Consider the following 12,370-nt stretch of genomic DNA (forward strand, 5'->3'; position numbering starts at 1 on the left):
ACTTTGATGTGTGAAAGCGCTGGAGTTCCCCTTTAACAGATATCACTCAAAGCAAAGTAAAGAGTGAATTTGTTAGGGACTATTTTCAGCAGCAGATTTAGCACGCGAGCTTTCAGGCAGCGGGGCGATGTGTTTGGGATTGACTCAAAAGAAAGTATGCCCACACTCATGGTGATATAAGCAAATTGTCACGCAATACAACAGTATGTCTCACTCACAGTTTTATGGCACAACGGGATAAGCTACACGCTAACACAACATTTACACCTGATAATAAACACAGATCTGTATCTGGGTACGTTATCCGGATAATAAATGATTCAGTCTTCAGCCCAGTTTTTTTTTATTGCGTACTTGATATCCTCATTGAGGTGGGATCTCTGTCCTCCAGAGCAAAACCTGCGTGTGAGTAATTTGAAGTGGCGGATAATCAGCTCCAGACTCCCTTAAAAAATCACTGAATTTTGTGAGACTTTGAGTCAGGGGAAACATTGTAAACTTTGTGAAACACTTTCTATAAAAATTCTTAATTGTTTGTCCCCTCTCGTGTATTCGGCAATTTTAATACATTAACATAGTCCTTTCTTTGTTTAAAAAATATTGCGCCAGTTTGTCCCATTGTGTTGTATTACCAGTGTGTAGGCTGCTCTGTGGCTAGATAAATGAGCAGCACAGATAAGTGCAACACAAACTGTCACATACACAGTTATTTCTCACTGTTTGTCATTAATTTCCCATTCATTTTTGCTCTTGGCAAAACAGTCCCAAATTCCCTTAAAAAGTCACAGAATTTTGTGAGTTTTGAGTCAGGGGGAAACTTTAAAAGCTTTGTGAAACACTTTCTATAGAAATCCTTAATTGTTTGTCCCTTCTTGTGAATTCGGCAATTGTTATACATCAACTTTTTCCTTTCTTTTTATAAGACATATTGTGTCAGTTTGTCCCAGTTTGTTGTTTAACCAGCATGTAGGCTACCCCATGACTAGATAAATTAGCAGCAATACAAACTGTCGCACCCACAGTTATTCCCGACTGTTTATCATTCACTTCACACCTGTATTGCATTCATTTTTTAATAAAATAATAATAATAAACTTTATTTATATAGCACTTTTCTAAAGAGGGTTACAAAGTGTGTGTATGCCAGCACCTGTGTCATATTGTGTTTACCACCTGCCTACGATCCTAACACAGTGTGAGTCAGATGACCTTCAGTTGTGGTCGGGCACATCCGATCATGAAGCACTTACACCTCCCTTTAACATTTTTTTTCACATTACATTTTAATACCAGGTTTAAATTTTAGCTAAGCACACAACACTTGTCGGTAGGACCAGTTCATTGTTGGGTTTGGTCTTTCACTGGGATTTGTTGACAAAAAAATATATATATATCAAATATCACCAGACTTCTAATTAACTATATGTTCATTTCCTGTTTTTTTTTCCAGGCATGCTGAGAGCCAGCAGAAACATTTGGCTGAGAGGACCCTATCCAAATAAGATACCCGTCCCCGCTCCACCCTTCTCTCCCCTCTGCCAAGCTAAGCTCCCGCTCCAAACCAGACTTTTCCCCTATGGCCATTCCACCTCTGCCCCGTGTCGATCCAAAAATCCTTGCCCGCTTGTCCCAAGTATTTTGCTCCTCGCTGCTCCCCCCACCCCCGACCCCGTCTCCCCCATGTCCACCTCCCTGTCCCACCCACTGGCTCCAGTGGTAGCAGCAGCAGCAGCAGCACAGAAGACGGCCACCTTCTTTCATTTGCTTCTGTGGTTTTCCTCCCGTCGCCAAAGGACGGAGGAGGAGCACTTCCTGCTTCCTGGGAGAAGAGGAAACTGATTGTGTGTTGTCATGGATTCTGTCCCCAGCTTCCTGTGCAGTGATCGGCCTTGCTTTGCGATTGTTTCTTTTTAACTTTCTACATTCGCCACTAAATTATAACTGTCAAATGCAAAAATTGTGGGAAAAAAAATAAAATAATAGTGAAAAATTTAGTAGAAAGTCAGTCATGAGAAAAAAAAGAAACAACATTGTATAAAAAAAAGAAAAAACAGATGGAAACTAACTTCTTCAGACCATTTTAAGTTGGACAGTAATTTTAAAGTATTTCAAAGTCGACCTGTTTTTATTCTGCACAAATGGTAGTTTTCAACTGAGAAATGTTTATTTGAAGGTGCTAAAAGAGTGTAAAGGAAACATGCCTGCCTTGTAGTGGAGTCGTAGCTTTTGGTAATACGTTCACTCTAATTGCTCTTCAACATTTTGTGAATGTTGATTTTCTGACACGAGTCATTTTAAATGAATAAGTGTGTTAATATCGTTTTCATCCTATTGTAATCAGAAACTTTATTTGAGGGAAGAAATGTTTATGTACAGATAATGTAAAATAAAGAATAAACTTTGTTTCATATATGCCGGTGTGCTGTGCAAGTGTGTCGCTTGCAGGTCGCCTGCAGGAATTTGCTCTTTCAGCAAGAGCTTCCTCTTTCTCATGAACATGGGAAGTGTGATCACTGGTCGCAACTGCAGTGAGAATATATGACCACATTACACGTAGTATGACTCAACTGGCTCTGTTTCGGTCTTGCCTCACCGTGCAACTGTCTCTCACTCGGTCATCAGTGGTTGGTTTGTTGCTACTTAAGGGACTCGATATTAAGGTGGACAGCCCCCTTTGAAGTCACAATTAGGAATTGGTATTTCTCATGAAAATTGACAATTGACAAAATGACAATTGTGCATCAGTGGTTCAAGGTAAGTGTACAGGAATGATTCTCTCTGACAGGAAGGTTTGGTGATGAATGTGATGTTATTTTTCATGTGAGATATGATCAATGTTTCTCTGAAGAAGTCCCCCCGCCCCTCCTTCACACTCATGGGTCATCTCTATGATCATATAGGTGCCTGTGTTTAAATAGTGATGGTGAGTTTCACTCGTTGACGATGGTTTTAGTGGCAGTGAAGCAAGACAAAGGCCAGGAAACTCCTGCTAGCCGCTTACTGACCAAAGCAGTTTCACATGGCGTCTTGCAAAACACAACAAATGCAGGTCCTGAAGAGGATTTCAAGAGAGGATGAAGTCATGAGAATTTCACATTAATCTCACTCTGAGTCTTGTGCACTGATTAACAAACCGTTGACATTCTGGAGCATCTGGGAAAAAACTGTGCTCGAGATTGAAAGTTACATGTTGAACGTAGAAACAGAAGTTGGTTAAATTCACATTTGTATGAACATTTTAAGGACTTTTTGTCTACGTAGGCTTAGAAATGAATACATAAATGTTATTCTAGACCTTATTATATACTCCTTTTCATGGGTTTGACCCCAAATATAACCCCAAAAAAAGCATAAAATAGCATGATTGTTTGTCATGCCATTTCACGATGAAACACGAGGTGCAAAGTTTATTTATAAAAAAAACAAGAACACAAGAAACAACAACAATAAGGTAGATTAGTTAAAGATGTACAAATGTATCATTTTAGCTTATAAAATATACACACTGTTACCACCTGGCTCTAAGGTGGCAACAAGGAGGGAGGACACACACAGATAGATCATGAAAAATAGTTTTATTTTAACATAACTAAATTAACTTATTTACGAATGAATGTAGTGTGTAGGTAAGAGAGGAGTCAGTCATGTCAGCAGTGTGTGGATGCATGGAAAATATGGTGAGGTGTGTGTTGTATGGTGTGACAAACCAAACAAAGAAGCAACAATGGTGGGTCTGGAGCCTGCTGGGAGCCTGCTGAGAGAGCGTGAAGCTAATCAGAAGGCCGTCCTTTATGCCCTCTGGAGAGCCCAGCCCACAGGGGCAGGTATCAGTACGACCCTCCCACTCTACCCCCTTAACCACTCCCCGTACCTGAAACAACAAGTAGAGGTAAACGGGTAGGCAGAGTGGGAGGAGTCGTCACAACACAATGAATGCAAAGACTAGTTAATTATTAGCTTAAAATCAGTTTAAAATAGCACTTATGCAGCATTTACATTGATATGTTCCACCGGTGAAAGGATTTAGAGCCTTCATTTTAATAATAACAAAGTAAAAAGTTGTTTTTAAGCAGATAGATATAAAAAGCCTCTGCATTATTAAATTATCATCACTTACTTTACTTTACTTTACTTTACTTTACTTGGACCAATTATCAGCCTGTCTGATTATTAAATCAGAATTACAAATGCCATTTTATCAGACAGTGCTCATGTATTGAATTGTGAATATGCTCTCCTGAATTCTGGAGGAGATAAAGGCTCCCGTTGTGCAGGCACAATCGATACAAACATTATTTTGTTCCTGTATCAACTAAGCTTCCTAACAGCCTGAAATGAATGCGATGGTTCTGCATATGGATATGAATGTACATTCATGACGCCAGCTAGTGTATGGATGTATGCGAGTGAATGGTTTGATGAATGAAGGCTGTGATAGAGCGCTGGGATGTGTGACTGAACCTATATTTATGACAGAATGATTGTTTTGGTAGGTTGACATGGTGTTATGGTGATGTGATGTGATGCCAATGCTTATGTGAATGCTTGTGTGGATGTATATTTATGGCAGTATATGTGTAGGTTCATCCAGTGTTTGTCCGTGTCTATTCCACCACTGTCCTGACCTGATGTAAGTTGTACTGCATGTTGTTTTTTATGTATTTTATGTATTTTATGTCCGTTTTGTGCTGCAACTTCTCCCCATCTCCAAGACAGATTTCTCCCTGGTGGAGACCAATAAAGTAACCTTAACCTTAGTTTATTAAAAATGCATTACTTTGGAACTGATGCAGCATGTAATCTGCAAAGTAACTAGTAACTAAGGTTACCAAATAACTACAGTGGGGTAAAAATTACAATATTTGCCGATATTTTAAGTACAAAGTAGCAGAAAATACGTACATAAGTACAGGTACGACAAAATTGTACGTAAGTACAGTTCCTGAGTTTCATTGCATCCCTGCATACAAATAGTACTTGAGTAAAAGTCTTCAAATATATGATATTAAATGTACTTAAACTTAAAGTTAATTATACATGCAGTTACATTTACATTTTAAACAGATTTCTTATAAAATAAATGAATTTAACATGCACTGCTTTGGCTCTGATGCAGCATGTAATCTGCAAAGAAACTAGTAACTTTAGTTATCATGTAAGATCAATGTGATACAATAAAAGTGCAATATTGCAAAAAGTACACGATTTTCCTCCAAAATGTAGTGGAGTGGAAGTATAAAGTAGCAGAAAATGGAGATACTTAAGTATAAGAACCTCAGATTTGTATTTGAGTAAATGTACTTAGTTACATTCCATAACTGATACATTATACACTATTAAGAGGTGTAATCTATAATACTGCATCATATTTCACAAGCATTTCTATCACTCATTTATCAAATCAGCAAATGAAAGTGAAAGTACAACAGTGTCCTCCAGTGTAAAATGGAAATGTACTGGCTGCACTCGAGCTGCTTTAATATCGCTGGTTATCTTCATGCATCTCTGCGTCAGAGGACGGGCTACCAGTCATAAACACGCCGCCCACCCGTGCGGGGCAGATGGAAAAACCAAACAGACCCTCCTCTGCACTGACGTGAACAGCAGCGCTGGCTGGAGCTGGCCCGAGTCTGCGGGTCACACAAGGTGGACGCCGGCGGTTTACCCGACCTTTCGTTTACCTCTACAGCTCCGAGCGCCTCTTCAGTTCATTCTCATTAATTTAACCTCAAGTGGCCCAATTAGTTAAAGCAGGAGTGACTGCTCTCACCACATTTATCGTCACGAATCACGGATTGATTCACATGACTAAAACAGCAAAGTTTCCACTGTAGCAGCGTGGTGTTGATGTAATCCTGAGAATACCGTGGAAAGAAACACTACATTAAGTGTGTTCGTGCCAAGAATCTCACAACTGTTTCATTGAGATTTTTGTGGTTTTAGTGTTTTTTTGTCGGTGTGTTTTGCAGTTTGCAGCTCTCTCTCTCTCTCTGGTGACTATCTGAAGGTTAGAGGTCCTAAAAGGCTGCCAGTCTCCATGTGACGCTTCTCATCATATACTTATTACTCATGTTGGTGTTGGTGACTGAAACTGCCAAAAGATCCAGCATGTTGCTCAATAAATCAGGAAATGTGTCATTAAATGCACCAAACTTAACACTTAAAAAATAAATGTATGCATTAATTTATTTTTGTAATCAATAAATTGGGACATGATTTTGATATTTCATTTATTTACCTTTTTATACTTAATTTATGTGCTTTGTTTTACCATTGTATTTATTAGGGATGCATGATATGGATGTTCATATGTTCAACATATAATTACCTGCTTTTCATGGCTGATACTACGGAAGCCCTAAAGGGCCATGCATTCATACATTTTATAACGAGTTAATTTCATTTTTTTTCTCGAGATCTCGAATTATTATCTCGAAATAACAACTGCCGTTTTCCCGAGATAACGGGATGATTAATTTGAGATCTTGAGAAGACAAAACAATAGTGTAGTATATTAAATCATTGCAGGAAACATCATTCAGTGTAGCAATGTCAGAGGAGCAGGAGCATATCGATCACCGCGTCACATATCTTTTCAATCAAGGCCTGACACAAGCTGAAATAGCATTATGCCTTGCTATTACAGATAATATACACATTATTGTGCGTAATCTAAAAAGACGGTTAGCAAGGCCTCAGCTATATCGGCGGCGCAATCTAAGTGAGCCTGATGTTGTTGTTAACTACATAGCTGACCAGCTACGAGGTCCCCGGCGTCTCCATAATCATTATCTCGAGATCTCGAATTAATTATATCGTTATCTCGGGAAAACAAAGTTTCGTTATCTCAAGATCTCCAGAAAATTATCCCGTTATCTCGGGAAAACAGCAGTTGTTATTTCGCGATAATAACTCGAGATCTCGAGAAAACAAATGAAATTAACTCGTTATCGCGGGAAAACGGAGGAAATAAAATGTATGAATGCATGGCTCTTTAAGGCTTCTGTAGTTACCGATAATAATCTCACATTTTTGTATTTTGAAAATAAGTTCAGAACCTGTAGTTTATGCACCCCCGAGGGTAAAAAGGCTGAGATGGATGATTAATTATCCATAGCTATGATAAGATTATAGTGTTGAACTCAGACTGCTTCCCTCCTCTCCGGACACTTGCAGAACACGTATTGCAAGTTACAATTGTGTTGTCTTCTGCTGAACTTGAAAAACAAACGCCCACTGCAGTGACGACATGTGTGGCTCTTGTCTACGCTGCGTGGCTCTACACAGGTGCAGCAGCTCTACGTCACGAAAGCGAAAACAGATTCTATTTCTTCTTCTTCTTCTGTGTTTATTGGCCGCTGACAAACCAACTTTAAAGGTGCATACCGCCACATGCTGTGTGTGTGTTTATCGGCTATAATGTCATTATCTGCCAATAACCAATCATGTAAATTTATCATTTATTGGTCCAATATATATTGTGCATTCCTTGTATTTAGTATTTATGTATTATCTTATCTCACAAAATGCAAAGGGAGAAGAATATAGGAATAAATACAGAAACTAATATGTAATTAAATAAACTTAAAAATTCATGAATAAATAAAATGGGGGGTTAGAACAAAGGTGAATAAATCCAGAAGTACATTTAAAATATATATATATATATATCAGTTTATGTCACATTTTTTAAATTAATTCATTATTATATCTATTTTTTATTTATTCTTTATTTATTCTTTGTGTTCATTTCCTCATGTTTTCATTTGTTTTACCATTTAATGTGTTTATTTATTTACATGTATTTTTAGTACATGTCATTTTGCAAACATGCAAAGGAAAAGGGATACAGAAATGAATATTATGTAAATAAATAAACCTAAAAATTGATAAAGTGGAAGCTTAGATGGGAAAGTAAATAAACAGGGGATTAGAACAAATGTAAATAAATCCAGAGGGGAAAATGTCACAATTTATGAATGAATGCATTTAATCAAGCATTTATTTATTTATTGAGCCACTTTTAACTTTTGATTTGGGCATTTTCAGTCCTCCATAAATCACATCTCACTGCTGCCTCCTGCAAATCTGCTCTCAGTCAGTAGAAACTTTGTGTTTAATACAACAGAAGATGACCTCAACAGGTTGAATGTTTGCACAAGAAAAGCTCATTGTTTCTAAATTTAAATCAGTGACATCAGTCACACTCTGGGTTTACTTTTTTTTCCCGTAGTTGTTTTCACTCAAAATATGAAGCAAACAATTGCACTTCCCGTTTTTCGCTCGAGCAGCGAGGAAATTTCAGATGACGTTTCAGTTTTCTTTTTGCTCGCGCTCCTGCAGGCCGGGGAGGGAATCCCCCGGCAGCAGATATAAAGTCTCCATCAGATAAGACGGCAGACACACACAGTGCTACTGATTCAACAGACACGTCCAGCAGAGATATCCATCTGATCAGAGAGATGACAATGTGTAATCTGTGTAAGTCAGCGAGCCTCAGACGCAGACTGGGATTGAAGCTGTTTTTCATTGTTGTGTTGAGCACCTGTGGGGTTGTGTAGACGAACCACGAGGCGCATGTGTTGATGCTTGTTGTTGTGCTGCCGTGCAGACTTCGCCAGCTGCGTGCTGCTGCTGCTGACCTCGAGCTGGCGCACCTCCTCGGGACTCCCGGTGCGCGCTCCGGGCTCGGAGAGCTGCGAAGAGTGCTCGTCCCTGTTCAGGAGCCTCCTGCTCAACATCTCAGGGCTGCTCAACAACGTGAGTACAGTTTCTCTGTTAAATGTTTATGTTGGATTACACTTGTACTCGATTACTCTTCTCTGATTATTACCTGTGTTTGGTGTTGCAGGATGTTCTGTGTTATAGCATCTCCTCTAGTAAAGCGGTGGTGAAGAGTAAAGCTGAGACTGTGCTGGCCTGCGCACCCACTCAGGTGATTATAAACAGTAACGAAGTATATTTACTCAACTTTGGTACAATTTTAAAGTACTTATTTTATGTTCCTTTTAGTACCTTCCACTCCGCTACATTTTGGAGGCAAACGTTGTACTTTTTACTCCACTACATTTGTTTATTTAACTTTAGTTACTAGTTGCTTTGCAGATTACATGCTAAGCCAAAGTAGTGCATTTTTTAAATTAATGTATTTAATGGGCAATATGTATATATGTGTATGTGTATATGTGTAATTTACTTTTACTTCTACTTTTGATACTTAAGTACATTCGATCTCAGATACTTTAGTAAACTTTAAGTAGACTTTAAGTAAATAAATATACATGTAAATATATGTATGACTTACTTTTACTTGTACTTTTGATAGTTTAGCACATTTATTGCCAAAAAGTTACTTATGATACTTAGTTTTTTTAAAGACAATTTCAAAGTACTTGTACCTTTTTGATTATTTTTATTTTCTGCTACTTCTCCTTCCACTCCACTACATTTGTTTGATAACTTTAGTTACTAGTTACTTTGCAGATTACATGCCGCATTAGAGCCAAAGTAGTGCATTTGTAAATTGATTTAATTGATCTGTAATCAGATTAAAACAAGACTGATTAAAATAATCGACCAGGCCAATAATCAGTTAACTCATACTATATAGTATAACATGCATGTATTTGAGGTGTTTGTACTTTGTGCTACTTTCTACTTCCACAATATTGTACTTTTAACTCCTTCTACTAGTACATTTATTTCATAACATTAGTTACTTTTCAGATTACATGCTGCATCAGAGCAAAAGTGGTAGCACAATTTAAATTAATTGATTTTATCTGCAATCTGATCATTAAAAAACATTGTATAGTAGACTTTTACATACATGTAATATGTGTATAATTTACTTTCACTTCTACTTTTGATACTTGTACTTCTACTTACTAAATAACATAAAAAAATTACTTTAATACTTTTACTTCACTAGTGCATTTAATGTAGTACTTTAAGAGTAGTACTATTTATAAGGGTGACTTTCACTTCTACCAAAGTAATATTTTCACTTTATATCTTCACTTTTACTCAAGTATGACTTTTGGGTACTTTTTTTCAACACTGACTATAAATTAATTATTGAATTATTATGATAAGTGACGACAAGCTCAACTTTCAATTCTGTTTGCTTATTGAGCAGAAGACAGAGTAGAGGATATGTTTATTGTTTAACATATTTATGGAAAAAACAGCCTCAATTTACATAACTTCAGCTCAGATTTCACTAGCATCTAATAAAACTCTTGACTTGTCCAGAAGAATAAATGTGCTCATGTTTAAAATGTCTTTCTCCCCGCAGAGCTCAGGCTGCATGATGCAAAGAAACTCATCCTTCAGTGAGGTACGCTTCAGTTACTGTCTCTTTTTAGGATTATCAGACTTCAGACTATCAGATTTCTTTAAATTTACTACAAGGAACATCTAACTGGTTATGGGACAGTCTCAATGTAATACTGATGCCTCTATATGACCTACGTAAGAAAACAAGACCACCAGTGAGAATACCGGCTATTTCTGCTTGGATTGGATGTCATAGAATAAAAACTTTTCATGGCGGAGCTTTTCAGGCTGCTGGTTAAACTTTTGTCCCCAGAGGCCGCCAGAATCAGCAGCAAAATGAAAGTTCCTTGTAGCAGCTTTAAATCGAGCTTTAAACGTGTTGTTGAGGACACTTTACATTAAACGCCCTTTCAACCACTTGTTCTTCTCACTTCCTCGTGTTTTCATCATGCAGACGACAGACGGGTAATTTTTCCTTGTGTTTCTCTCGGCAGAGCGAATGTATGAGGAACATCATGAAGGACTTGGCCCACTACGATGCTGCGATCCAGTCCTACATCGGTTCCCCTCTCAGAAGCCCTGAGGAAGAAGTTGCACTTCTGAATCCAACTCTGGGGATTATCCAGAACCTGAGGACGGTGTGTATATTATGCATGTGTGGGAGGGGTTAAAAAAAATAATTAAAAAAAACAGACAGAGAGAAACAGTGATTTAAAGACAGAAAGAGTGAGAATCTCCTGGGAAATAACACTGACAAAATCCTCCTTTGTTTTATACAGAAATGCTCCCTGATGTCGGATGAAGACAGCGACTCCACTGAGGTATTTTTTCTGTTTCTTCTTCTTTGTTCCCTATTCACTCCTCATCTCTCGGCCTTAAAGAGGAAAACTGATACAACAGACACAGAGGGAAGCTGGGGTGTTTTTTTTTGTTGTTGTTGTGTGAAACTGGCAGGTGATTATCCTGTCTTCCTCCTGTGTTGTCTTCTAGGGTGACGTGGCCCAGATGTGGGGAGACAACACCTTCAACAACAGGCAGGAGATGTGTAAGATGATGAGAGGCTTCTACGCCCGAGCCATCACCATCAACCGAGCTATGGGCTACATCGCCTCGGGAGACCACAGGCAGTAAACGCCCCGCGGCCTCGTCATCATCACCATCATTCCAATTCGTCCTAAAATCTCTCATCTCCTTTGACTTATCACAACTGAACAGGCCCTTCCTGATCATTCACTACCATCGTCTACAACTACTAACCAAGTCGATCTTTACACTGCACATGCTGCACTACTGTCTGCATGATTGCTGCTCAGGCATAAGCTATCTGGCCTCTTCACTTAGTTAGAGCTTCACAGCGAACTGTTGTTAGCAGTGGAGGCTATGATGGCCCATTTTTAATCTATGAATGTATTCCAATATTTGGGGGAATGTATCTATTTATTTTTAGATCTATTTATTATAACTATTTATTTATTTATTTGATGGCCTGTGATGTAATTTATATTGTTATTTATAATAAAGTATATTTGTGGTATCAAAAGCTGGAGTGGAAGTGGTTTTATGATTGAAACTGGAGCTGATGTCAGTGAATTACAGATGAGTTGACACATGCTTCCTGTATTATAAGTGTTTGTATCTGGTCACAGACAGAAAGGTGTAGATATCTCTTCTCTTTTCTTAAACTTTCACAAGACTATTTGTCGTTTGTTTACGATATTGTTAAGATGATTTGGACCAGCTGGTGGTCAATCACTGCCAAGTTCCTGGCTTCTGTCAGGGGACCCAAAAAAGAAGAAAGGGTCATTACGTCACAAATCTCGCTCTGGTGCCAGATTGTGGTGGAAGTCTATTGGAGATGCATAGAAAAACACACTAAAAACCCAACATATCTGTGGCTTAGACTGCAAACAGGAGTCTTTCCCAAACGTACTCAAGGGACAAACATGTTGACAAAAAAACAAAAAAAAAAATCAGTGGTTAACATACTCTCTTAAGTCTGGTCTTTAATTTTCTGGAGGGATTTCTTCATCAGAAGTCATACGCTGTAGATATGTTGGGTTTCAGTGAGTTTCTCCATGCATCTCCCATAGAC

General features: G+C 38.2%; 2 protein-coding genes across 7 annotated transcripts in view; both read left to right on the forward strand.

The window, feature by feature from the left end:
- Positions 1 to 2,412, forward strand: part of schip1 (schwannomin interacting protein 1) — a 226,305-nt gene extending 223,893 nt beyond the window's left edge. For all 6 annotated transcript variants that reach the window (XM_084352167.1, XM_084352168.1, XM_084352170.1 and 3 more), the window contains one exon: positions 1,451 to 2,412. In XM_084352167.1, the coding sequence (XP_084208293.1) occupies positions 1,451 to 1,502 (52 nt within the window). In that variant the 3' untranslated portion in view covers positions 1,503 to 2,412. The remainder of the gene's footprint in view (positions 1 to 1,450) is intronic.
- A 1,312-nt stretch (positions 2,413 to 3,724) lies between these two features.
- il12a (interleukin 12a) lies at positions 3,725 to 11,619 on the forward strand (the record flags this gene model as incomplete). Its single annotated transcript, XM_084350510.1, has 7 exons — positions 3,725 to 3,824; positions 8,612 to 8,760; positions 8,852 to 8,935; positions 10,217 to 10,339; positions 10,773 to 10,916; positions 11,058 to 11,099; positions 11,269 to 11,619. The coding sequence occupies 7 exons, from the start codon at positions 3,725 to 3,727 to the stop codon at positions 11,407 to 11,409; spliced, it is 783 nt and encodes a 260-aa protein (XP_084206636.1). The 3' UTR covers positions 11,410 to 11,619.
- Positions 11,620 to 12,370: the final 751 nt, after the last annotated feature.

This window comes from Pagrus pagrus (genome assembly GCF_965226575.1).
Source record: "Pagrus pagrus genome assembly, chromosome: 4".
In the NCBI taxonomy this organism is placed as follows: Eukaryota; Metazoa; Chordata; class Actinopteri; order Spariformes; family Sparidae; genus Pagrus; species Pagrus pagrus.